This window comes from Psammomys obesus, unplaced genomic scaffold (assembly GCF_907164565.1).
Source record: "Psammomys obesus unplaced genomic scaffold, mPsaObe1.curated_primary_1811, whole genome shotgun sequence".
NCBI lineage: Eukaryota > Metazoa > Chordata > Mammalia > Rodentia > Muridae > Psammomys > Psammomys obesus.
Genome location: NW_026586589.1, coordinates 6860372 through 6885919, shown reverse-complemented (window position 1 = coordinate 6885919; position 25548 = coordinate 6860372). Strand labels below are relative to the sequence as shown.

Below are 25548 nucleotides of genomic sequence, written 5' to 3'. Positions count from 1 at the left end.
TTGGACCTTTATTTTTGTTTCTCTGGTGCTAGGTATTGAACCCAGGCCCTTTTTTTTGGAAATAGGGTCTCATATATACCAGGGCGGCCTCAGACTCAGACTACAAATGTCCTAAACTCCCAAGCCTCTTGCTTGAGCCTCCCAGGTGTCAGGGCGCAGGTGGCAACACCGTGCCCTGAGCGTCAATCTACTCATTGTGTATGATCACAGGCACACTCTGCCTCCCCACCCTGTCATCACCCCAAAGTGAAACCCTGCCCCCACTGAACAGCAAGCCCGTTCCCCCTGCCCCAGCATTGCTACCCTCTGTCTTAGGAATCTCACTGCTCTAGGTAGCTCAGGCAAACGGAACATCACAATACCGAGCCTCACCTACGTGGCTCATTTCACCCGGCACGATGTTTTCAAGGCCCACCCGGGCCAAGCGTGCAGCAGCGCTTCTGCCTTCCAGGTACACACACATACCTGGCTTTGTATATCCATCCGCCCATCACATAGAATTTGGGTTGCTTCTGTCTCTCGGCTATTGCGGACAATGCTGCTATGAACACAGAGGTGCCAACAGCTCCATGTCCCTGCCCTCAGTTCTTTGGGACGTACTGAGAGAACCGGAATTGCTGGGTGATACAGTAACTCTGTCCTTAGTGAGAAATGGTCACTAGTTAGTCCTTCTAACTTCTTCATAGTATTACAGAGTCATTCAAAAGGCTTTCTTTTTTATTGTTTGTTTTCTTTTTAGCCCTCCCATGTGCCAAGCACGGGTTCTACCACACAGGCTCCATTCCTGGCCCCTCTGGTTACACAAACTTCTTAGTGATCCAAACAGCCTCATAATACCTTATAAGCTGGTACTATCCGAATCCTGACATCACAGAGGAAGAAGCTGAGACTTGGATGAGGGCAGTGGCTTCAGCCACATCTCTGCTAAGGAAAAGCTGGGGGCAAACTCAACAAATTGCAGCTGACAACCTCAGTTTCCCTATGTGTGCAAGAAGAAGGCTCTGTGCTCTACGGGTACTTTGTAGTACCCCTCCTTTTCACCGTCAGACATGTGTGTAGGTGCCACCCAGTGCTGTAGGCAGCCCACAGCGAGCAGGAAACCTCCCACCCAACACCACAGCTGCCCTCGGGGCAGATTCTCCCCTCTCCAACCTGTGGGGCACATGGCACCAGCATGCCCAGTGGGAAGGATGGCCAAAGGACTGCTCTACCCTGGGGACTATGATGTCTCAGTCTTGGATGGCTGGCATGCTGGCCCTCTTGGGAAGCAGGTGGGAGCCCAGAAGAATGTACAGCCGGGGATGCCTCATGAGCAGCCAAACAGCTGAGGGCCAGCTGTGCCTCTGGAGTCAGAGGCCACCTAGTGTTTGGAGTACTAATCCTCTCTGCCCCTGGAATCAGGAGGTATCCAGGCTTTAAGAATCATCCAGTGGCATTTGGCAAAGTCCCCTGCAGCCTGCATGACCTTGAGAACCTACCTCACTGAAGGAAGCTGTTTGCTCAACCATGAAATGATCACCGCTTTGTTGGGCCTTTGCAAAGATTTCTCAGATAAACTGTCCTCATACAAGCCTAACACATAGCTGAAGAAGGGTACAGCAGGAGGAGGGTCTGACATCAACCAAGACTGGAGACATGGGGTCTGGAAGTCACATTCAGAGACAAAAGTGGGAGAGCTGGGCCTGGCATCTTTCTCAGACCAAGTGGCCACAACATACTAGTCCCTAAAGCATCTCCACACAAGCTAGCCAGTGGCCCTGTCAGTGACCAGAAAACAACTGCCCAACATTAAAGATGAAGAAACTGAGGCACAGAGGGTCAGGCCGACCCTAGGCATTGCTGAACAAACCCTCCTTCATTAATCCCAGAGAGAGTAAGCAGCATCTCTCGCTCACCACTCCACTCTGAATGTCCAGTGTAAAGTACAGAAGAAGTGCTCAGGAATACATGCTGGAAGGATGAATGGATGAACCACACCTCCAGGGAGGCGTAAGGGTACCCGTCCCAGTCCACAAGCAGCCAGGCAGGGACGCACATCCCACCTGCCCCACTTGGGCTGCAGCCCTCACCTCTCTAGGACGATCCAGCTCCGTCTGCAGCACCTGCTTGGCCAGCTCCGTCTCAATGAGCCTCTGCCGAAGCCCCTCATTCTCCTCCTCCAGCCTCATCCGCTTCTTCTCCACCACCTCCAGCTCCTTGTGAAGCCGCATGGAAATGTCCTTAGAGACCTGAGCCGGGGGAGGTAGGGGAAGGAGGGAGAGAGGACATGTTCAGGCTGGAGAAGGACACACCTCCAGCCTGAGTCCCCCCTGTGTCCCGGACACACTCGAGTCCCGGGTGACCATCCCACCTCAGTCACAGAGTCACCTCTTCACCTTTACTCAGCAGACAGGGAAACAGAGGCACAAGAGGTCCTAAGACTCACCAAGAGCCATGAATCTAGGGATCAGCAGATCCAAAGCCAAACCCAAGTACCCAAGCTCCCAATATGCTGCCCCCCAAAGCTGCAATGATCTTGTTCTGTCCTTAAAGGTGCCTTTATATTCAGCCAGGGCTGTGTGTGTGTGTGTGTGTGTGTGTGTGTGTGTGTGTGTGTGGTGTGCTGGAGACAGAACCCAGCCTTGCTTCTCTCTGGCAATAGTGCTACCACAAAGCTGTACTCCCAGCCCTGTCTTCACAAGAGCCTGAGAGGGACGAGAGCTGGTTTGGAAGCCCAGCACAAAATGGGCAGCATGCGGTCAATCTTCAGCAAGTCATTTCCTGGCCCTGAGCTTCAGTGTTCTCAACTTGTATGAAATGGGCACAGCAGTAGCAGGACGATCTCAGAGCCAACAGCAGGATCACGTCAGCTATTGCTCACAAAGCCTTCACGCGGCGCCTGCCACAGTGAGTGTTCAGTGACTAGCGGCTGCTGCTCCCAGGAACCGATGTCCAGAGACCGGCATGACTTGTCAGAGGTCACAGTAGCCCTGAGGCCTGTTCTGGGATATAGACCACGCTGGAATGACAGAGGCTAGGCATGTGTCCAAGTCGTCCCTTGGATGCAGCTAACAGAGCAGCAGGCTCTAATCCCAGGTCCAGGCTCAGCAGGAAAAGCACCCCAAACTCCCGAGGATCCCTTCTGTCCTGCCCCTGCAACTGGGTGTGGGAAGGCAGGGGATGAGGTGGGGTGAAGGACGCCCTCCTGAGCTGGCAGAATGCAAACAGATGCCATCCCTAGTTAGGCTGGGTCCTGCCAACACCCACTAGGCTCAGGAGTTCCACCTGAGTCCTACCCTCACTTTACTGGAGCTCAGGGTCACACACAGTGAGCATGGCTGGGCTGGGACTCACTGGGAAGAGCCAGCATAGCCAGAGGCCCCCAGGAGTCTGAAGGCCCTGCCAGCAAGACCTGTGTGGCACAGACAGCCCAGCACCCAGGCCTGCCAGTGTCGGAAACGACCACGTGCCTCCTCCCCCTGGAAGGGAGGAGGCCCTCCCTCCCTAGCTCTGCCCTCTGCCTGGGCCCAAGCCCAACTCAGCACAGACCCCTTTGGCAGTGTGCAGGGAAGGCCAGGAAAAACAACAGTTGAGCGGAAACTGGGCACGGCTCTCCTCCCTCCTCTGCTCATTGGCCCCTCCAGCCTGAAGACCTCTGAGGACGCCAGATGGAGGCCCACAGCCTACCCTGTAGACACTGTGGGCCACAAAGCTTTCCTTACCCATAAAGTGTGGTAGGCAATCCTTCAATTAAAAAAATTGCAAGAAAGAAAACTAGATTCAAGCACTGGTGCCAGAACCCTAACGTTTGGAGTCTGAGTTTGGTTGGTGGCAACTGGGTGGGTTCACTGCTCTGAGGGCTGCTGTGGGTAGTGGCTGGCATCCAGAAGGTGCTCAAAAATTACAGAGCTTCTTATTGACTATTATTTCTAAATAGTTCGCTCTATTCAGTGTATTACAGAAGTTGTATTTATTTCATAGTTTCTTGACCTATTTTGGTTGTGTAAAATATCTAAGAACCATACAAAGCAGTTCACAGGCAGTGGTTAAGGAACCATCTACACAATTTTTTTTTTTTTTTAATGACTGTGCTGGGAACGAACCATGGACTTTTGTGCGCGCTAAGCAAGCACTCTCTAGCCATACAAGAGATTTTTGTCTCCCCAGGCTAGCCTTCAGTTTGTTACTAGCCAGGGATGGCCTAGAACTTCTCATCTTCCTGTCTCTGCTTCCCAAGCGCTGGGCACATGCAGCCTTGCTGAGTCTATGCAGTGCTGAAGACCAACCCCAGAGCTCTGTGCCTGCTGGGGAGGCACTCTGCCAGCTGGGCTACATCTCCAGCCACAGCCGCAAAAGCCTTTTTAATGTATTACCGTGCTTACTGCTTTGCCTGTTTGCATTGGTTTTATCCACCTCGGCCCAGGCTATTAGGTCCCTCAGGAAGTCCTGTACTCACCAATATTCCATCCATTCACTCATTCACTCACTCATTCATTCATTCATTCATTCATTCACTTATCTTGCCTTGTCACTGGGACGGAAGTGGTGAACCACAGAGACCAAGGCCATGTCTATCTGGATTCATTCACATCTGTGTCCCAGAAGTAGCTCAGGGTCTAACATACACTAAATGCCTAATAAATGGATAAACAAACAGGACCCAGCACATGAAAAGGAGAAGAAGGAAGGAGTGCACAGTTGAACCTGCCCTAGTGGGGTGGAGGGCAAGCCCCTCCACTGTCCCTACCCCACCTGCTAGAGAGGGCTACTAGAGCAAAGTGTCCTCTCCCAAACATGCTTCCATCAGGGTGGGACATGCCCTGTCTCCACCATAGCTGTTCCTGGATCCTCTCCATACTCTGTGGATTCCCTGTCCCAGTGTTCTCCCCAGCCCAGGGCCACATGTTAAGAAAGCATCCTTCCCCAAAGAAGCTGCAGAATTCCAGACAGAAGAGCCCACCAGTTCAGATTCCTGCTATGCCTTGCAGCCTCCACGAATGTCAGGGAGCAAAGGGTGCCACGGTCACCAAACTGGATAGCAGGAACCAGGGCCTGGCCTTGCCTTCCCCTCCCAGATTTCCACTGGTCCCAGAGCCCTTGGCTCTCACAGGTCACTTATGGAATCAGGCTTTCTTCCCCCTCAGGACATATTTTATTACCACTCTGAATCCCAGAAAGGAAGGGGCAGTGGCCCAAGGTCACATGACTAGGAAGGTACCAAGCATGGGTCAACTCTAAAGCTGAGGCTGTAGCTACAACTATGAACAATGGGCTGTCAAGAGCAAGTACCAATATGGCTATATCCAAAGAGGCCTGAAAGGCCCCCGTATGCCTCTCTCATTGAGCCCTGCAGTTACACCCAAAGAAGGAGGCAGAGAGACCAAGAGAAGAGAAGCAGCTGCAAGCATCCGGACACAGGTCAAATGCCTGATGTGCAAACAGCTGAGCCATGAGGTCACTGTTTACAGTGCTGGCCTTGGTCCCTGCCAAAGGCCATCAGCAGTGTGCAGGCCCCCAGCGCCTCAGCACATCAGCCTCTGGGCTCTGAGCCTCACATTACAGTACATTCCAGAGAGAGATGGGACCTGTCAGCAGCACCCAGGGCCAGGCAGCATCCTGAACTAAATCCTCTTAAAAAAAAAAAAAAAAACATGATGGGGAGTCTCACCCCCTTTGACACAGAGGGAAACTGAGGCTCTGAGGAGAAGAGGTGCAGGTCACCCAGGACACAGGGCCAAGGCCAGCGCATTCTTATCTGAGGATAGGGTACATATGGCTGTACCCATGTTCTGGGACCTTCTACAAGAAAAGCAGTGGGGTCCCAGCGCCACTCTATACAGCACTCTCTTTAGCAACTCCATTTTACATTCATCGGAGTCTCTCTACGGAACTAAACTGAACTCCGTGTTCCAGAGCGGAAACAGGATCAGAAGCGAGAAGCAGCCTTCCCCAAACCACACAGCCACGGAATGGCAGCGCCATCCGCACGCTCGTGACCTGCTGAGGGTCGGAGCCCTCGTGAACTGTGCGGACCGGCAAAAAGTCAAATCGCCCGGGAGGGTTGCTATCGGGTGGCGGGTGGCGATGAGGCAATCTCACTAATAACACACGAGCGCCCAATAAAGCCGCCGGAGCTCAAGAGCCCTGCAGGGCACGGGGCCAAGGAGCATGCTGAGCGGCCCTAGGCACACCTCTCCCAACCTCGCCCCACCTGGTTCCCTCAGCCTGCCTAGGGGAAGCCGGAGAAGTCAGTTTTCTGCGGACCTCCATAATTGCCTCTAACATTCCCAGCACACTGTGGCCAGCTCAGGCTGAGCCAGAGCATGAGCTCAGCGCTGCAGCTGCGGGGATGGGGAGGGGAGGCCCGGGTGTGCTGATTGGCTAGTTCAAATCCCAACAGAAGGGGCCCTTCCTCTCCTCCTGGAGGGCTGAGCCCCACCCCCAACCCAGCTGCTCTGGCCCCGCCCACCAGCCTGCTCCCCTTACCCTCTAGTCTCTGCACCACTAGGGTCCCTCCCAAAAATCCTCAAAGGCCGGAGCCCAACAGTGGATTAGCCTGAACTTCTCCGCTCTCCTTCCCAACCGCCCGGCTCTGTCGCCTTCCAATGAGGGAACCTGGAGGGTTGTTTTATCGTAGTTTTATGTTGTTGTTTGGGTTTTATTTTTTTAAGTAACAGGGTCTTGTGCAGTCAAGAAAACTGGCTCCACACAGGCACACAGGCTTGATGGAGCCGCAGCTTTCCAAAATCCTTTTAGGAGTGGCCTGCGGGGCTGGATTCGCACTGTCCTCCAGCAGCAAGGCTCAGCACCTGTCTGCCCCCGGGGGCCCTTGGGAGTCCTAGAACATGCCTGGCTCGTGCCTTCTTCTCTCTTGGGCCTCCTGCAGAACTCCTAGACTCCCCCCAGTTCTGTACCAGTGTGCTGCGGGGCTGAGTTCTGAGAGCAGACAGCTGGCTCCGGGTCCCCACGTTTTTGATCCTCCACCCCAACTTACATAAGACCACAGTGGAGACTTCTCTCCCGTATCCCCACCTGTCTGCATGGGGCCATCCCTGCTTGTTCCTGAGGAGGAGGAGCAGCAGGGTTAGGCCAGAGAAGCAGGATAACTTGCTCAAGGCAAGAAGTAAGCCACAGGGCTACCCTAGATCCCACAAGGGCAACCTATAGAGGTCGGTGGAGACCCAGACTGACCTTGACGTCCTGCTCCAGACCACGGATGAGCTCACCGTCCACCTGGCCCGTCTGGGCGGCGCGGAGGCTGCGGCGCTCAGCCTTACGCAGTCGGTACTGCAGGATGCGACAGGTCTTGCTGGCTTGGTCCAGCTGCTGCCGCAGCTCCTGCAGCTGGTACACATCTTCCTCCATGTAGACGTCCCGCATCTCCAGCATCTCAGCCCGCAGCTCCTCGATCTCGTCCTACAGGACAAAGAAACGGGTCAGATCCCCAGAGCCCACGGCGGTGGCCGGGGCGCCTGAATGCTGGCCACACCTGGCAAGCAGACCCGGGGACCCTGGGGTTACAGGCTGAACGCCAACACCCAAAGATGGCCACCGCGGAACTCCCATGACTGTAAATATGCGCCTTCCATGGCAAAGGGGGCTTTGCCGATGAGACGGAGATAAGGGTCTCTAGACAGGAGCATTATCCAGGCTGGCTGCATGGGCCCTGAGAGGGAGGCTAGTGGGAGCAACAATGCATGGAGGAAGTAAAGGGGAGACAAGACAGGCTCTGCAGGTGGAGAAAGGCCGCCAGCCAAGGAACGAAGGCAGCCTCCACAAGCATGAGGCGTCCACAAGTGGCTAACGGCCAAGGAGAGGAGTCTGTCCTAAAGGCCTCAGCAGACATGCAACCGCCAGGACCTGAGTTTCAGACTTGGAAGGTAATCTACAGATGTGCCACTCGTACGATTTGAATCTTCTCACTTCTATCGGCTGAGTCTTCCTTATGGCTCCACTGGGAAGTGGTGGGCTATCTAGGAGGTGAGGGTACCGCAGCGTTGGAGGTTGCCTTTGAAGGGATAGTCGAACCCTGTTCCCTTCCTCCTTGTTTCCTGGACCCCATGAGGTGAGCAGCCTCGAGTGCCATGCTCTCCCTGCCGTGATGCTCCGTGTCACAGCAGGCACAAAATGACCTTTAACTGAGGTATGAGCATGAGGTAGAATACAAAATACAACTTTCCTCCTCTTTGGTTGCCTAAGGTATCCTGCTGCCGTGATGGCCACGGCCACAGGGATGGAAAGCGTAATGTTACAGAAACAACGGGAAGCACACACCGGGGATGACAGCAAGCATTCGTGAACGCCGGCTACATAACCGACACTGCACCGCACCCAAAACCAGGGAAGGGTGTTAGTGAACAGCCTTGTCCACACCTCCTTCCCCGAGCCTTAGCCCAAAAACACGGTTAAGCAAGAAACAAACAAACAAACAAACACACTCAGATGCTATTAAGTGTAGTGGAGGCAAAAAGAAAAAAAACAACACTACAGCAGTATGTATGCCATACAGAGAAGTATGGCAGCAAGTGGGGGAGGTGCTGTGTTAGGGGGGCACAATCAAGGAGGCCATCTCTAAAGAAGGGGCATTTAAGTCAAGGCAAGAAGCATATCCAGAAGCATTCCAGGAAGAGGAAATGGTATGCAAAGCTCAGAGGTAGGAAAACACTCAATGCATCAAGATACCCCCAGCACCTGGGAGGCAGAAGATCTCTGTGAATTCGAGGCCAGCCTGGTCTACACAATAAGTTCCAGGATAGTCAGGGCTGCCTAGCAAGGCCTTGTCTAGGGTGAGGGGGTGGGGGATGGGACACATAAGGGGAGAGGTAAGATGGATAAAGGTGCTGGCCACAAGCCTAGTGGCCTGAGTTTGCTTCCTGGGTCCCACATGGTAGAGGACAGGACAGGAGGGAACCAGCTGCTGTAAGCTGCCCTCTAACCTCCTCACGTGTTCTGTGGCACACATACAAATAAATGTAATTTTTATATTATATGTGTTGCCGGGGGTGGGAGATGGAGGTGGGAGCTGTGGCACACACCTTTAATCCTAGCACTTGGGAGGCAGAAGCAGGTGGATCTTTGCGTTTGAGGCCAGCCTGGTCTACAGAGCTGGTTTCCAGGACACCAGAGACTACACAGTGAAACCCTGTCTCTCAATAAATAAATAAACAGATAGATAAATAGATACATTTAATCAAATTTCTATTTGTTTAATAATGGTGCCTACCTTTCATTCCAGCACTTGAAAATAGGCAGACAGAGAGGCAGGATCTCAGTGAGTTCCAGGCCAGCCTGGTCCACAGAGAAAGTTGCAGGCCAACCAACACTACATATTGAGACTCTGTCAGATAGATAGATAGATAGATAGATAGATAGATAGATAGATAGATAGATAAATGTATGTTCGTTTGTTTGCTTGCTTTTTGCTTAAAAGACAGCGCAAGAGTCAGGCCTGAGGTATATGAAATGAGAAAGATCATGATTTCAAAGCCAGCCTCAGCTCTGTGAGAATGTCGGAAAGAAAAGGACAGAACAGGGCTGGGGAAGTCGAGGGGTCAGCCATGCAGAGCCTGCCAGGCCTGGCTTAAGTGGAAGCTCCTCACTTCCCTCAGTCCATCTGAAACTATTTAACAGCTGGTTTCCAAGTGACTGTGGAACTGAAGGTCGTCCCACCTCCCCGCCCCTCACACCCAGCACCTGCAGAGCCCCAACCAGTATTAACTGGATGATCAAAAGCATGCCTAGCTATGAAGGAAGAAAGGAGGGGCTTCTCACCGTGAAAGATGGGAAGTGACTACCAGACACCACACAAGGGGCACTCGGGTGCCTTCGCAAAGGAAACACATGGTTATGTCTCATAACAAATATGGACACTGAGTCACAAACATGAATGATACCTACTGGTAGCTTAAACAAGATTGCACACAGAGGAGGGGAACTGAGCCATCAGAGATGAGGCCGTGGCAAAGGCATGCCCCTCAGAAGAAGCACTTGAGGTTGGCACTGATGGAAGCAGACAGGCAACCGGGAACAGAAAGGCTGCTCTGGAGAGGGCACTAGATCTGTAAGGCTGGAGTCCTCTAAAGAAAATGGAAATAAAGGGAAGATGGGGGTGGGTGGGATCCCCTCTGCTCCCCACAACCTTTGCTCACCCCAGGGGTCTGTACAGTCTGGAAAAGAAAACATGGAGGCCTTTCCTCACACCTGGTTGCCAGCGGGACCAGCACAGGCTGGAGTCTAGACTGCAGTGCGTCTACACTGTGGCCAGGTCGCAGTGGCTGTGTGTGTGTGTGTGTGTGTGTGTGTGTGTGTAGGGGGGTGTCAGCAGGCATGGGCTCCTGGATTGATGGGCAGGTAAGAAGCCATGTTATCCAGGCCATACCACACCCCAGGGGTCCTCACATCCATTTGCCTGGCTTCTGGAGCTATTTCTCAGAACCCAGGAAAGGAAGACAGAAGTGACAAACTGGAGGTTCCAAGCCCCCACAGGCTGACTCCCTCCACCAACATCGAATCCGTGTGTCACTCCTGGACATGCCAGACTGTGTCCTAAGGGTGTGTTCACCAACAACACCAAAGTGGGTGATCCTGCCTCCTGGCTGCAGAGGGGCAATCATCTCAGTGGACACCCTAACTACCCCAAAGTAGAGTCACCAGCCCACACCAGGCCACACCAGGCCAAATGGGCCGACCAGAACTGGACTGGGAGGAAGTGAGACGGTGAGCTCACCAGTGAGAGAAATGAGGAAGTGAGGAGCCCGAGTGCCAGTTCAGCTGGCAGAGAAGGGAGCAGGAAGGAAGGGGCAAAGGAAGTGAAGGCAGACAGCTACATCCATACGGCCTGGGCTGCAAGAACCCATATTCAAATTCAGCTTTGCCATCCGTGGGCAGATCGCATATTCTCCTTGTCATTCTGACGAAACACGGTGACTGGCGGGAGGTGGGGTCTGAGTGATCCCTAGGTCGAAGGAGCCCAGGGAAGACACAGGTACACTCAGGCTCAGGCGGCCTGGAGACACGTTACCAGATGTAGGGTCTTTACGTCACGGAAGGTGACATCCCTCCACGGTCAGCTCTGAGGAACTGGATTTTGTCAAAGTAGTACATGGAGAGGCAGAAAGTTTCTGAAAACTACAGAGAGCATCAATCACAGTTTCTTTACCGGGTTCTGAATCGTAGTGCTCCCCAGGATGATCAGGCTTACTGGTAGTGTCTGTCTAACACGCTCACTGTGTGGTTCTATGCCAGGGCTCTGCGATCCCCAAAAAGTGAGCACTTGCCACAGGCCCCCGTACTCCAGTTCTCCTAAGTCAGAAACTGTGGGGGTGGGTCCCCTGAGTGATTCCTTCCCATTTTCTTCCCCACAAAAGACAAGCGTCCCGTCTCACAGCACAAGGCCCTGGACCCGGGCCTGACACAGGCGTCTCGTGAAGAACTGAGCGAATGACTTGTCTCCCCAGCAGCTGTCTCTCAGGGGAACTGCCTTCACCACAGTGCAGGCTGTTGTGGACATGCCAGCTCTGTATCGGAGGGAGTTTGGGGGGCCGAGGCCTCTGGGGGCTTGCCCCAGCTGCAGGCAGAATACCCACCAGCCCCTCCTGGCACGGCCCCATGTGAGGCTTGAGTTGACAAAGGCTGGCTTGTGGCGCACGCGGGCTAAACGCTGTATGTTCTGCTTAGGCAGAGACTCTGGGTGTCTGGGCCTGAGGCTGGGGCAGGGAAAGAGTTTCTGGGCCTGGCGAAAGGCCCCAGGAGCACCGGGCCCCGCTTGACTGCTTATGCTCAGTGTTCACACCCAACCCAGGGTTCATCTGGGCACCTAGGCCCGGAAGTCAGAGTTTTGCCTTGGAAGGCTCTGGAGTGGCAGGTCCAGCTGGAGAGAGGCCTCCTGGCTTCTTCACAGACAGTCCAGAGGTCCCCCCAGAGGTGCCACCTCATGACCTCTTCTATAGGACATCGGGAGAGAGGGGGTCAAACTCATGGAACAAGGTTCCAGAGTCCACCCTTCCCAACATGAGGGCACTCCAAATCGGATCCTCTACCTCAGGTGTAAAACGCTGTACTACAGTGCCCACCTTGGAGTCTGGGGAACCCCAATTCTCAACCAATCCAAGGGCCACCCTGAAATGAACTGGACCGAGGCCCCTAGACTGGACCAAACCTAAAGAAGCTAAGGAAAGGCATCAGGCGGTCCCTCTGGGCTCTGATTTCACGCAGCCCTCTTTCCCTTGAAGCCTGACCTGAACTTCTCAGCCCAGGCTGCAAACAGGAAGGGAGGACAGGGTCTAGGGACAACAGGCCCTGCATGATCGTCCCTTTTTGAAATTTCCTTGGCTCTGATTGAAGGCAATGCCTGTTGATGTGAGGAAGTCAGGTGGGGAGAGGTTTAAAAAAAAAAAAAAAAAAAAAGCAGGTGGCTTGCTGGCTCATTTCACTGGCTTCTGCTTCAGGTCAAAGCCCCTGACTGACCCCTGACCCCTCACCATGCCCCAGTCTGCTCTCTATCTTGCACCTGCACCCAGATATGCTAGGACTTGAAAGGCTGGCCATGGCCTTGACAAGGAGGCTCAGGAACATAGGCTCACGCACCCATGCACTTCTCACTGCTAATTCTCTTCCCCGCCCTGTGGGAGGCACTGAAAATGTTCCCATTTTGCAGAGGAGGCATCTGAGGCTCAGAACTTTCTCAGAGCTGCCCAAGCTAAGGAGGGGTGAAGCTGGATTCCACACAAGGGCAAGTAGCCCAAGGCCAGGGCATGCTAACTGTGCATTCTTCCAGCATTACTCAGGCCATTTGCTATGCTCTATTGACCTTCACCAGGCTAACTCCCAACTCTCTCATCTTTTCAGAACATCCCTCCCTCCCCTAATCTGATTCAGAACCTACACTCTGAACTGCATGGTCCCCAATGGAAACAATGTAAGGTTGCTTTACTTTTTCCTCTTCTTTCTTTCTTTAAGTGCCTGAGGAAGGGTAAGGCAGGGTAAGGCTGGGTCTGACCCACACCTGGTGCCCAAGATCACTAGGATGTGGGATGCAACAGGCACCATGCGCAAGAATGAACAGAAGAGTAAAGCTATCAGCCTGCCTGGTCTCTCTCCATAGCCTGGAGCCTTCTGCCCTTTTGATCCCAGATCTAGGGCTTGTGTGAAAGGGGAGATGGAGCCCAGTGCCACCACAGGAGGATGGCAAGGTCTGCTGCCCAGGGAACTGCCTGCTTTCACACATTTCCTACATGTCAAGTGCCTCTCTGTCCACACAGTAACCCAAGAGGGCTGCCGGCAGGAAGCAACCTCAAAGAGATGGCCAGTTCTCAGGAGCCTGGCCTGGAGCCTGACCTTCCTGGGAGCCTGGCCTGGAAGAGTCTCTAGGTTCAGGACGGGCTGGCAGAGCCAACATGAACTCACAATGCTACTAATAATAGGCTCACAACGTGGCACACGACTCCAGCGTTTATACAGACATTCCTGCTGTATCACCTCATGGGTCCTTGCAGAAAGCCCCGGGTAAGGCAAGCCAGGAACCACTTCTACGGAGAGAGCCGTGTGCATCACGGGGTAGGTGGGCTGTGCTGGGCCTACCCAGATGGGACCCTGGAGAGAATGCTTCCCTCACGACCCCTCCTGTGTCACACCTTCACTTTCACTTGTCGCCTCCCTTTGAGGACTCCATCCATGGAGAACAATGTGAGGATCTATCAGAAGCACCCGAGACTTGGACACCAGAGAAATCACGAATATTTTCTTATCCTATGAGGGGTTGTTGCTAAAACGTCAAAATACTGTTTATGCTCATCAGTACCTTGAGATGACAGCCATTCACAAAGCAGCCCCCAGCACTCATGAGATAGCAAACATACATAACTATATCACAGTTGTAACACACTTCAGTAACTGTCTCAGTCTAGCCCGCTTCCTTGTATTTGGTGCTTAAACTGAAAGACATTACACTGAGTCTCAGCCAAGGCTTAATGGGGTCTATGCATAAAATATGGCGCCTCTGATCTCTTGGGAGTGCCTCAGTCTGCAAAGCCTGGGAATTATCCCAGCCCCTGAGCTCTCCTATCAGAGCACAAAGAGGTAGAAACAGTGCTGGGGAGATGACTCAGCAGGCAAAGTGTTTGCTGTGCAAGCACAAGGACCTGAGTTCAGATCCCCAGCGCCCATGAAAGCCAGGCATGGAGACAGGCAGATCCCTGGAATTCTTCCTTCTTATTTGTCCGTCCTCCCTCCCTTCTTCCTTCCCTCCCTCCCTAGCTTCTCTAGTGAACTCAGACTCTTGCACAGTTTAGCACTTGTTCTGTATGTACCCCAGCCCCTAAAGACTGATTTTAAAAAAAATGCTTAAAATGTGATTTAAACTGTTCAAATGCTCTCCATTTTAACCCCTCCAATAATTATTAAAGCCAGCCTATGTGTCTCCTGACTGGCAAAGGGCTAAGCTGTGGCCGCTGTGGCCGCTGTGGCCCCGGCATGTAACTAACTGAACATCAACAGCAGCAGAGGGAGGAGGCTCTGAAGCCTGGAGCAGCCGGTTCCCCAGCTTCACGAAGGAAGCCAGCCACAGCAGGTACTGTGGGTTACTGTGTATTTGAAATTCTGGATGGGCAAGGTGATGGGCAGAGAGCAGACCAACAGTAGAGGGAGGGCTCTGAGTACAGAGGAAATCTGGGTGAACGATGAACTCTTCTAAATCCCCTTTTTATTTTTATTTTTATTTTTTTTGGTTGCTGAGGATTAAATCTAGTGTCTCCCACATGTTAACTCCAGGCTCTGGCCCTGGGCTTACAACCCTAACCCTTAGGTTTAGTTTATATGCAGTGAAATGATTGTTTTGTTTTTGTTTTTTAATGTGGGGCCTGCGAGATGGTTCAGGGAGTAGAGGCCCTTGCCGCTAAGCTTGACAATTTGACTTGAATCGTGAGAACCCACTTGATGGAAGAAGGAACCAACTTCTACAAACTGTCTGGCCTCCACATGCGTGTCTGCACTCACACATTAGCACAGATAGCAAGTAGGTAGGCAGGGTAGGTAGATAGATGGAGATGGATAGATAGATAGATAGATAGATAGATAGATAGATAGATAGATAGATAGAACTTCTAAGAAGAAATATAATTTTAATGTACCTAGTTTATAGACCTTAGTCTATATCTTGACTGGAGTTAAGAGTTACAGAACTGCACACATTTGTCAAAACATATTTTACAGTGACAACTTCTTTCAAACAGACAAAAAAAAAAAGCAGACCAAGGCTGTCCCAGGAGCACAGACCCACCAGGCACAACCCCCCTCTCACTTCTCATTAATTTGTCCCTCAATTAACCCTTGTGTGGGCCACAGTCCAGCCATTTGAGTGTCCCCCCAGCAGCAGAAATCACCTGCCCTGTCACAGCTCCCAGCCGGTGGCACCTCCTGCCTAGGCCTTGTGCGAAACCTTGGCAGCTTTCTCTTTCCCTCACACTGCATGTCACAGTCCTATTTGTGACATTCACTTTACTTATCTGTCTGCTTGACTGTAGAAGGCCCATTTCTGTCACTAGAGTGCCACATGTGACATTGCTGGCTTTGCACACACAGAAGGGTTCAAGGAATAGCTAAGAATGGACAGGCGGAGGGGAAGACCACCATCCCACTGTGCAGCTGCAGCGAACTGCCTTCAGACTCTGAAGCTAATGTCCATGGAGGCTTCAACCCCCAACACAGTGACACTAGGCCACGGCCATGGCAGATTCCAAATCTTACCTAGATGTATCACTTCCTTCCCAGTTCTCAAGGGCCCAACTGGCCAGTGAGCAAACAGACTCAGAAATGGACAGGGAAAGCTCAGCCTATATACTGGACCAGGGGCTCCGGCTTGCCCACCTCCTCCCACAACATTTGGCTACCATGGTCCTCCCTTGGGCCAAGGCCCAGCCTGCCTACCCATCTGCCACCCTGGCTCTAGGCCACTTGTCACCCACCCTGGCCCTGGCAACCTACCCCAGCTCTGGGAGAGCTGACCAGCTGGGTGGCCAGCAGTGGCCACAAGGACAGTAGGCCAACCCCACCCAAAAGGCCAGAAAAGCCATCTGCTGTCTCTCCTCCTTCTCCCCAGGACTCTGACAAGGCTCCAGATGAGATCACTGCACTTGGGCCCCAAGGAAGAGGACTGCAAAAAAGTTCCACTTCCCTCTCAGCTCCAGTGCAAGCACTCCAGCAACAGAGGAAGGGAACTCAGAGGCTCCATCATTCACAGAGCGGACAGTGAACCTGAGAGGGACTTGGCGCTCTGGCCTCCCAGTCAACCTCAGTTCAGCCTAGCCTCTTTGGGCAGAGGTTTGGGAGAGTCGGGGACAAGGTTCCTAGAAGGTCACGCCCAGCCAGCTATCACTGGGTCACAAGATCGCAATGTCCCTGTTGTGTTGGCACTAAGGAGGTCTCATGCTGAACAGATCTACAAGGACCCACCTCTCTGGGACCTGCCTCTCCAGCACCATAGAGAGCAGACAGACTGACCAAGCCAGGCTCATGCCAACAGCACACAGTTCACCCCTACCTCCCCAGAAGGCAAGCCTGAAGCTAGAGGTCAAGAGTCAGGACTTAGGCTCGCTTTGAGGCTTATAAACTGCACAGCCTCTGTAATGGGACGACAGCTGGCACTTCCAAGGGTTTGGTCTGGGTCAGGTACCAGGTGAAGACTGGAAGCCATTATCTCTTTCTCAGTGATGATCCTTTGTGGCCAACTCTATTCTGACCTTCCCACCTCACAAGGGAGCAAACTGAGGCTGAGGAAGAGAAAGCCCTACAGCCAGTGAGGTTGTCTCCAGGCCTGGCACAGCTGTGCACAGGAGGCAGATGTTCTGTCAGGAAGCATTCTCTGTCTCTGTCTGTCTGTCTGTCTCTCTCTGTGCATGTGTGTTGGTCAAGGCTACAGAGATGCCCAGAGACTACTGCTCACCAAGATCATATTGGCTTGTCACTGCCCAGGGGCAACGCCTCTGGGCTCTGCGCTGCTGGGGCACAGTCAGGGAAGCTGACGCTGATGCTCCCATCCTGCCCCGTGCACAGGAAGAAAGGCAGCTTTGGGTCAGGATTTGTTGACAACATCCCCCCCACCTCTGGGCTTCAGCCAAGTCTGTAGCAGAAGAAAGCGCAGAGTTGAGGATTTAAGGGTCAGAAGAGTCACAGCGCCTCACCCCCTCTTGTCACTCCCAGGCAACGTGACCAGCAAGCTCCTTAACCTTCCTGGGCTACAGTTTAAGCCCAGGTAGAAGGAAGGCGCTAAACAATCTGGAAGGTCCAGGCTGCCATGCAGAACACCGGGTGTGGGTGCTGTGAAACCAGAAATTACTGGTTAACAATCTAGCCACTGTGGGATGAGTGCCCCCACAGAGTTCCTAGGTACCTAACACAGGACACCTAGCCTGGAGCAGACCCGGGCACTGCTCCAATGGAACCCAGAGAAACGGGGTTGGGGAATGGGTCAGGAAATGCAAGGGCAAAGAAGGCATGGGAGAGTCTGGAACCATGGCTTAGAGGCAGCTAGCTCAGCCTCTCACTCATGGCTTAGAGGCAGCTAGCTCAGCCTTTCGCTCAGCCACAGGCTACGCCAGGCAAGACCATGGAGGAGTGAACAAGCAGAGCCTGGTGCTACGGAACAGCCCAGAAGAGCCAAACAGGCTCGGGCAGCTGGGGAATCACACACTTTTCCCTCAGCTACCTTTATTTTCATCTGTGGCCCAGGCAGGAGGAGGCGCTTTACCACTCTCTTGAAATGGGGATCCCAGGAATGGTCCTCCACTGGCAAGCAAGCATCACCAGGTTGCAAGTGAGGCACAGGTTTTGGCCCTCAGGGGAAGAGCGACTTAGGGTAAGTGAGCTGCAAGGAGAAATGTGTCTACAGGTACCCACAATGCAACTGGCTCCACACACCACCCATACAGACAGAGAGACACATCCAGAGAGAGGGGCAGGCAGCCTGAAACCCAGGACCCGGGGCACTCAGGGGTCAGCGCAGAGCCTGGGGATGCTAAAGGGTAAGGGCTGAGAACCAGGATGGGTGATAAAGAGAGAGGACCAGCTCCTCAAATACAGGCTCCTTCCTGATGGATCTTCATGGTAACAGCACAGGACATTTTACAGAGCTGAGGTTCACGAAGGGAAAACACAGAGAGCAAAGTGCAGGCCCGGGGTTGTAGCCCAGGCTTGTTCATCCCAGATCTGGTGCTGTCAGTCCTATCGGCTAAGATAAAGGGGACAGACAATATCCCCTATGTCCTCAGACTCCTGCCCCACCTCAGGACAGCCAGCAAAGGCAGGCACGGTACTGGTCCCAGGGGCTCTGCCTTCCTGCACCAGAAGCGTCTGTATTGGCTACAAATGATGTCATGTGTTGGAAGATAAGGGTTGGCCACAGTAAGAACCCTGGCAGCCAGCCAGGCCTTTGCCTTGAACTTAATCAAGCCCTCTGCTGGGGTGTCCCTCTGCCTCAGAGGCTACCCAGAGCCTGGGGCCCCTCTCATCTTCTGTTCACAGGACAGTGATAGGCTGCCATGTCCCTGAACTCTTATCCCCCCAAGAATATGCAAGAAAGGGATAGAATTCCCACTGTACAGAGTGGAAGACTGAGGCTCCAACCAAAGGACGGAAGTGACAGGGAAGGACTAGCCCCAGACCTGACTCTAAAGATGGAGCATGCCTAAAGGACCTCATGGTCTTCCTTGCTTTCTCCCTCATTGGCACTCCAAGGCAGAAGCAGTTTTGTGTCTGCTGCAAGGGTCGAATGGCCCCAGCCCCGCTACAACCCACCAAGGCTATCTCCCAGTCAGGGATCTACTGCCCTGGCACCTGTGCCCTTCCTAAGTAACCCCCTGCCTCCATGACTCAGCTCTATTCTTTCCTCCCTCTCTCTCTGTCCTTTCTCACTCTGTAGTACAGGCTACCCTTGAACTCCTGGACCAGCCTCCTGAGTGGTAGGTACCACCACACCTGGCTCCAGCCCCCCACCTTTTAAACCTACCACCCATTGCCAGGTCAGAGCCACAGCTGATAGATCAGGTACACACAGCAGGCCCTGTTCCCGATGCTGAGCACCGAGACAGCCACTCAGGCAAACCCCCCAGCTGTGACGCCTCCTCCTCCAGGAAGCCCACTTAGCTGCTCTTGGGTGCCTGTACCTCTTGTCACTTCCAGACCAGGCATGGGCACCCTCTACAGATCAGTGGCCTCTGTTGGCTTGTAGCAGAGGGGGACAGGGTAAGCAGGAAATTCCAAAGAGATGAGAAGGATTGCCCTGAGGCCCTGTTCCTTCTGTGGCTGGCTTGACAAGTGTGTATCTCCCTTAGTCCCACAGGGCCTGGCTCAAGAGCCAGGGGCGCTTTGATGCAGCTTTTCCAGACCCCACCTGCAGCTCTTCTCAGCTGGGCCCCTGGAACCCCAGCTCCGGGTGGTTACAGACCCAGTCCTGACTACACTCATGGTCCCAGCATGCTAAGAGGAAGCCTTAAGAGCTTCTGGGCCACGCAAACAGTAGGGCCATACACAGTCGCTCCAGGGGACACTGACCAAGACTTCCTGTGTTTATGTGTGTAGGTGAAATGTCACAGTCAGTATAAGTGGATGTTTGTACGTATGAGCATGCGTGGGTGGGTGCCCCAGTTAGGCAGACGCCACCTCTGACATTTGCCTGGTCTACCCTTGTGTCACTGTTCATCTGCAGGAAGGCTGGGTCCATCCTATCTGCGTGAACCGCTTCTTGGGTATCCATCTGAAATCTGTCGAACCTCGGGTGCAATTGCAAAGGCTGGCTGCTCTCTGGGTACCTAGGTGAGCAAATGTCTGTGTCACCTGGCAAGGATGGGTTCCCACGATGCTGGTGAGTGTAGCTAGCATCTGTGTGTGTTTGTAAGCCGCACACCGTCACATGGAGGCAGACTTCCCGTGTCTGAGCGTGTCTCCGGGCTGTGTGTAAGAGGGTGTGCTTCCCAGCCTGGAATCTCCTGCTGCTCTGTGTTGTGTGTGGTAGCGTGTAGCACGAAGGGTCTGTCTAGAGGACTGGGTACCGTTTTCCATTCGGGTCCATGGTGACTGTGCCTGGAGGCTGGCTTCCGGAAGCATCCAGCTTCAGTGAGTCACCGGCCGTACACATCGGCCAGGCATGAGTAGCTGCGGGCCTCTGGGCCTAAGCTCGGAATAAGTGCACACGTGTTTATGTGTACAAGGCTGTGTCCAGGGACACAGGCCCAGCCCCTCGAGAAGAACGCTGCTCTTTGTGGTCTCCCCGGGCAGGCCACGGCAGCTGCCACTCACATTTTCCATCTCATTTTCTCTCCCCCTGGAGCTGCTCCCACAACCCCCAAGCCCTGGCCCCAGCCAGAAGCTACAGCCCAGGGCAGGGACCAGGGGGCCTTGCTGACAGGCTGGGTCCCTCCTCCTGTGCCTCCCAGGAGCTTTGAAGAACAGCCTGAGGCCTACCACACAGAAGACTCTGGGATACCATCAGAGGGAGGAAGAGAGGAAAGTTAGGCTGACTGGGCTGGCACATTTATTGAGCAATGGACATGCACCCTCACAATGAAGAGGCCCGTGACACACCCAACCCCCTTCTTACAGGAGTGTTTCCCTGAGAGGCAAACCCCCACCTACCTACAGGCTTGGATATCATCATTTTAGGTTTTTGTTTTTGAGACACAGTCTTAGCCTAAGCTGGCCTTGAACTCACTACGTTGCCAATGATAGCCCTCAATATTGGTCCTTCTGCCTCTGCCTCCTGAATGCCAGGATTACAGGCAGATACCAACGTGCCTGGCTTATGCCAGTCTAGGGATGGAACCAGGGCTTTGTGAATGCTGGGTAAACACTCCCCTTCCCCCAAATGAGCTTACTCACTATTTGCCACCTACAAATCTTAGCCTGGCACCTGGCCCACAGGATTCCTCTCAACCACCTCTATCCAAGACCAGACATGTCAGCAGCAACCAAAAGCTCATCTCACTGGCCACATAGCAGAAGGAACGGCACCAAGACAGCAGCAGGGCTGGGATGCAGGCTGGATGATGGAATCCCGGAGCGGCCACTTGCCCAACTATATAATGGCAATCACCAGTCAGTGAGGGGTTTCCTCTGGGTCCTTGTGAGTGGCACCTTCGACTCATAGCCGCAAGTCCTGGGCAGGGTGCCTCGGCTCCCCACGGCCTATCTGTGCAGTGGGAAATTGGTCACGCCTTTCTGTCCCACCCTGCAGCAGCATCTGATGTAACAACCCGCAAGGGCTGAGGACACCCACCCTCCCGGCTCCTCCCAGCTCTTCCAAGAGTGAACACTCAGACATCCTGTCTGCTCGTTGGCTCAGAATCATAACAATTCCTCATGAGACACAAGGATTTCACTTACAAGATGTTTTCTTGACTATTCACACCTCCCTGACTGCTGAAAACAATCCCTGGAGACTGTCCATCGCCTTATCTCCATTATACAGATAAACAAACAAACAAACAAACAAAAAGCAGCTCAGAGAGGCCAGCCACTTGCCCGTGACCACACAGCAAATGGCAGAATCAGGCTCAAAGCCAGAGCTTTGAGCTCCAGTACTCTGGGATACCACATGGATGATGGTTAGTGGTCACAGGGACCTTAGACCACTGGGTCAAAGTCAAACACAGTTAGCCTGGTTGCTCTACAGCTAAAGCCAGGTTTCTGGGTCCTGAAAAGCCCAGTGGATAATCCCCAGACCCCTTGTCTAGAAGGGACCCCAGGTCAGACACCACTCATGTCTCCCCAGTTGCTCTCCAGTGATCACGAACATTTACACGATGCTCCCCACAAACCCTAGGCCTTTATCCAGGCCTCTCTCTGACTAGTTCAAGTGACACCAAGCTCACACCTTCCCTGGAGAAGCGCTTTCTGTCTTATCATTGGCAGAGGTTTGGCCCTCTGGTACTTCCCTAACTTGGGCCCCAGGGCAGGGCTTTTTGAGGCAGGAGATAATGCAATTACCCAAAGGCTGATAGTTTCCCCACCTCACCACCCCCAATACACAACCCAGGAGGTGGACCTGGAGTCCAAGGCATTCCCTTCAACTCATACGGTCAGTCTGCAGTGGGCACGCTCAGGGTTTGAAGTAGTTTCCTTCTTACCCAGTTTCTGAACCTCAGATGTAAAGTAGTCTAGAGAGGCAGGAAACACGCAGGAGACTGATTCTCCCTACTCCCTGGCTGCCTGGAGCAGGTCCCCTTCCTGCCCTGGCCACAGTCCAACCTTGACACTGTGAAAAAAATAACACCTCCAGCAGGAAGACATACAGTAGGTATACAGTCCACACTCTCAGGGATTTCACTGACTCTCTGAGAGGACAGACACCTCGGGAACGAGAACCTACAGAGCGGTGTAGGTACTGCCTGAATGCAAGCAGCCACGGCTCCCTTCCTCACCCAGCACCTTCCCCACTTTCTTCAGCCTTGAATGTTCCATCTGCAGCTCCTTATCCTGCCGTCCATCATCTCTCAGCTCCTGGCCTCCGGAGTTCTCAGCCCCACCTCCATGTGCTCTTGGCACAATTAAACATCTTACTCTTATCACCAGCCACATTGTGTCCTGTTTAACTCTGGTCTCTCCAAGGCTCTCCCTAGTTCAGCTATACCTCAAAATCTGCTCTAGGCAAACAGTGAGTGGATGGATGGATAGATGGATGGATGAATGAATGAATAATTAGAACGATAGATTCAAGGTCAGGAGGAAGAGCCCAGCCTGCTCCCACAGAATCCACCAAAGAACGTGACAGAGGCAGAAGGAAACATGTTCTCTACTCCAAGAGCGGTGAGTGATCTCTGCTACCCCCACCTGAGGTTTCCCACAGCACCCTGAACGCTCCGGCTATGCGCACATCTGATCTTTAAGGATGGTCTGTGTTCACACTACTTAGTTCTTAAGATGAGAAATCGTAGGTTCAAGCATGATAAGTAATGTGCCCAAGATCACACAGTCAGGAAGCTACAGATTAGACAGAGGCCTGAAGCTTATGACAAAAACTCAACTGCTGAATGAATGGCAGAAACAGGCTCAGCCTGGCCCGGGAACTGGAATGTCTTCAGCTGTGTCCTGCTCTTTAGGAGAACCTGGGCTCAACCCTCAGCCTCCTGGGACTACTTTCCCAGCTACATTCTCATAGGTGATTTTGGATGGAGTTCAGGGCTCTGATTGACCACTTTCTGGGAGCACAGGAAGGGGCCCAGGATTCGGGCAGGAAGAAACCAAACCAAGAACCATGAGTTGTCCTCATGTGCTGGAGGGAAGTGCTCAGGTCCAGGTCTGGAGACGCTCCAGGAAGTGGCTAGGAGCATCCAGGAGGCTATGTCCATCCTCTCACCCTCCACCGTTCTCCCCGCTGACTTCAGAAGACTCCATACACTGACAGAATCCCGGGACACCCACACTGAGTGAAGGCTCTGTGAAGACTTAACACTCCCATTTAACAGGAAAAGAATGGAAGCCTGGCCTTCAGGCTAGGAATCGGCGGCAGATGATCCTGTCAGACGGACCTGGTTCCTCTAGCGAACAGTTTAGTGAGAACATGCTGGATAGAGGCTCCAAGGGAAGCAAGAGGAACACCCCAACATACTAAGGAAGAGGAAACCCCCCTAGACAGTAGAGCCGGGAGGGAGTTAAGCGCTGCAGGGCAGACATGTCATTACAGTGCTGTGAACTCCGTGGCTCCTGGCCAGGCCGCTCTGCTCCTTGTCCGGGCCATCAACTGACAAGGACAGACAACACTGCGGCCTCTTCCAGCTGTGGCAGTTCAGCCCATGAAGACACCAGCTTCATGTGCCAAGGTCGAGAAGCCAGGGCAGGGCTTCCCTAGAGCTGCCACCGTGCCACTGAACAGGCAGCCAGGGCATGGGCTGCACCTACGTGCCCAGGCACGGCCGGTTGTTTCTCCCAGGCAGCTCTCCACCCCCAGGGCCCCACCCCCACCCCCCACCACAGGGACTACCCCATCCAGCAGGGCCGTTTCCCTCTTCCCACTGGGAGCACGCCATGTCTGCCCAGGCCACTCTCAGAAGACAATATCCTGGGATTGAGGAAGTGGCCTCTGAACCAGTTCTCCCACGACATCATCCTCCCAGGCTGTGGGACCGTTAGACTGGGCGGAAGTGGATTCAAGCCAAGGGGATGTTCCCAGATGTCATGCTTTCAAACTGGACCCGCCCCAAAAGGCAGGCGAGGACAGGCCTGCCGCCGGGGAAGCCCTGGGTAAGGACTTAGGATGGTGTTCTGACTCTGCTTGCCAGGGAATAGCCAAGGTTTCCCTGGCAGCCCGACACATCAATGCTTGGCCCCGGAACAGAGCGCCAAGGAAGGCCTGCTGGCCTGGGGGCGGGGTCCTGGGCAGTTTAAAGCAGAGGTCAGCCCTGGCTATCTATCCCCACCCACCCACCCGACCATCCTGTAGAAACAGTTTTACCGGGAGGGGGGCGTTCTGCACATCAGGGCCCCTTAGTTGGACCCCCTTCACGAAAACAGTGGGACGAGAAGGTGGGGCACTCTGTCCCTGCTTGTTCAGCGTTAAAGCGGCCCGTTGTGGCCTCAGGCCCTGGGGCAGGTCCTCCCCCGCTCCCCCGAGACCCTCCTTACCCCCTCACCCCAGATCCCCACCTTGAGATAGTCGTTCTCGGAGCGCAGCTCTTCCAGCTCCCGCACCAAGCTGCCGGGCCCACAGTCCAGCATCTCCTCGGTGAGGTCGGAGAAGGCGAGCGAAGCGCTGAGCGGCAGGCGGCTGCTGCCCACCGACGATGCGGCCACCGACGGCTCATCCGGAGAGGCAGGCGGCCGCGGAGGCTGCTGCCCCGACGGCGCGGGCTGGGGAGGCTGCCCGGTGCGGGTCCCCGCGGGGCCGCCCGCCGCAGACTCGGCGTCGCTGCTCAGAGCCATCTCCAGGCCCAGTAGGCGCGCCTCCTCCGACGCGCAGTCCGACACCTCGGAGCTGCTGTCCGTGAGGCTGGGCGGCGGCGGCGGCGGGCGCGGCCCGGTACCCGGGCGAGGGCGGCCCTTGGCGCGGACCCCCGTGCGCACCCCGGCCACCCTTGGCCCCGCTCCCCGGGCGCCGGGCGCCACCGCGCGCCCCTTCTTGTCGGGCCTCGCCGAGGACGCGGCGCCACAGGCTGCAGCGGCGCCGGGGCCTGTGCCGCGGCGGCCCTTGGCCAGAGACCAGCCGGCCACGTCCTTGGGCCGGGCTGGCGACGGCGCGCGGTGGCTCTTCTTCCTCTCCGCGGCGGGCGCGGGCGCAGGCGGGGGCACGCAGCCCCGAGCCGGCGACTCTCCCGCTGACGCCTCCATCGCGGCCTCTCCGGGTCTCAGCGAGCGGGGCGCATGGCCCGGGAGCGGCCGGCCCGGGTGTGCCTGCGGCGGGCCTCGGATGCGCTCCCGCCGCTCAGGCCGCGACTGCGCTCCGGCCTCCTGCGCCCGGGCACCGCGCTCGGGCCCTGCCCCGCGTCGCGCGGCCTCTCCGCCGCTCGGGGCTCGCAGCGCGCGGCCCGATCTCCTCCAGGCGCCGCGGCTCCGGCTCCGGCTCCGCCCGGCGCCCGCCCCCTCCGCCTC

At 54.5% G+C, this 25548-nt stretch overlaps 1 protein-coding gene across 2 annotated transcripts in view; it reads right to left on the bottom strand.

Annotated features, from left to right (window-relative positions):
* Positions 1–25477, bottom strand: part of Soga1 (suppressor of glucose, autophagy associated 1) — a 66043-nt gene extending 40566 nt beyond the window's left edge. The window contains exons 1-4 of one of the 2 annotated variants that reach the window (XM_055602208.1): positions 24607–24751; positions 7171–7395; positions 7012–7041; positions 2070–2228 (exon numbers count right to left, since the gene is read on the bottom strand). In XM_055602208.1, the coding sequence (XP_055458183.1) occupies positions 2070–2228; positions 7012–7041; positions 7171–7395; positions 24607–24678 (486 nt within the window). In that variant the 5' untranslated portion in view covers positions 24679–24751. Of the gene's footprint in view, positions 1–2069; positions 2229–7011; positions 7042–7170; positions 7396–24606 lie in introns of both variants that reach the window. The other variant, XM_055602207.1, reaches the window with a different exon arrangement.
* Positions 25478–25548: the final 71 nt, after the last annotated feature.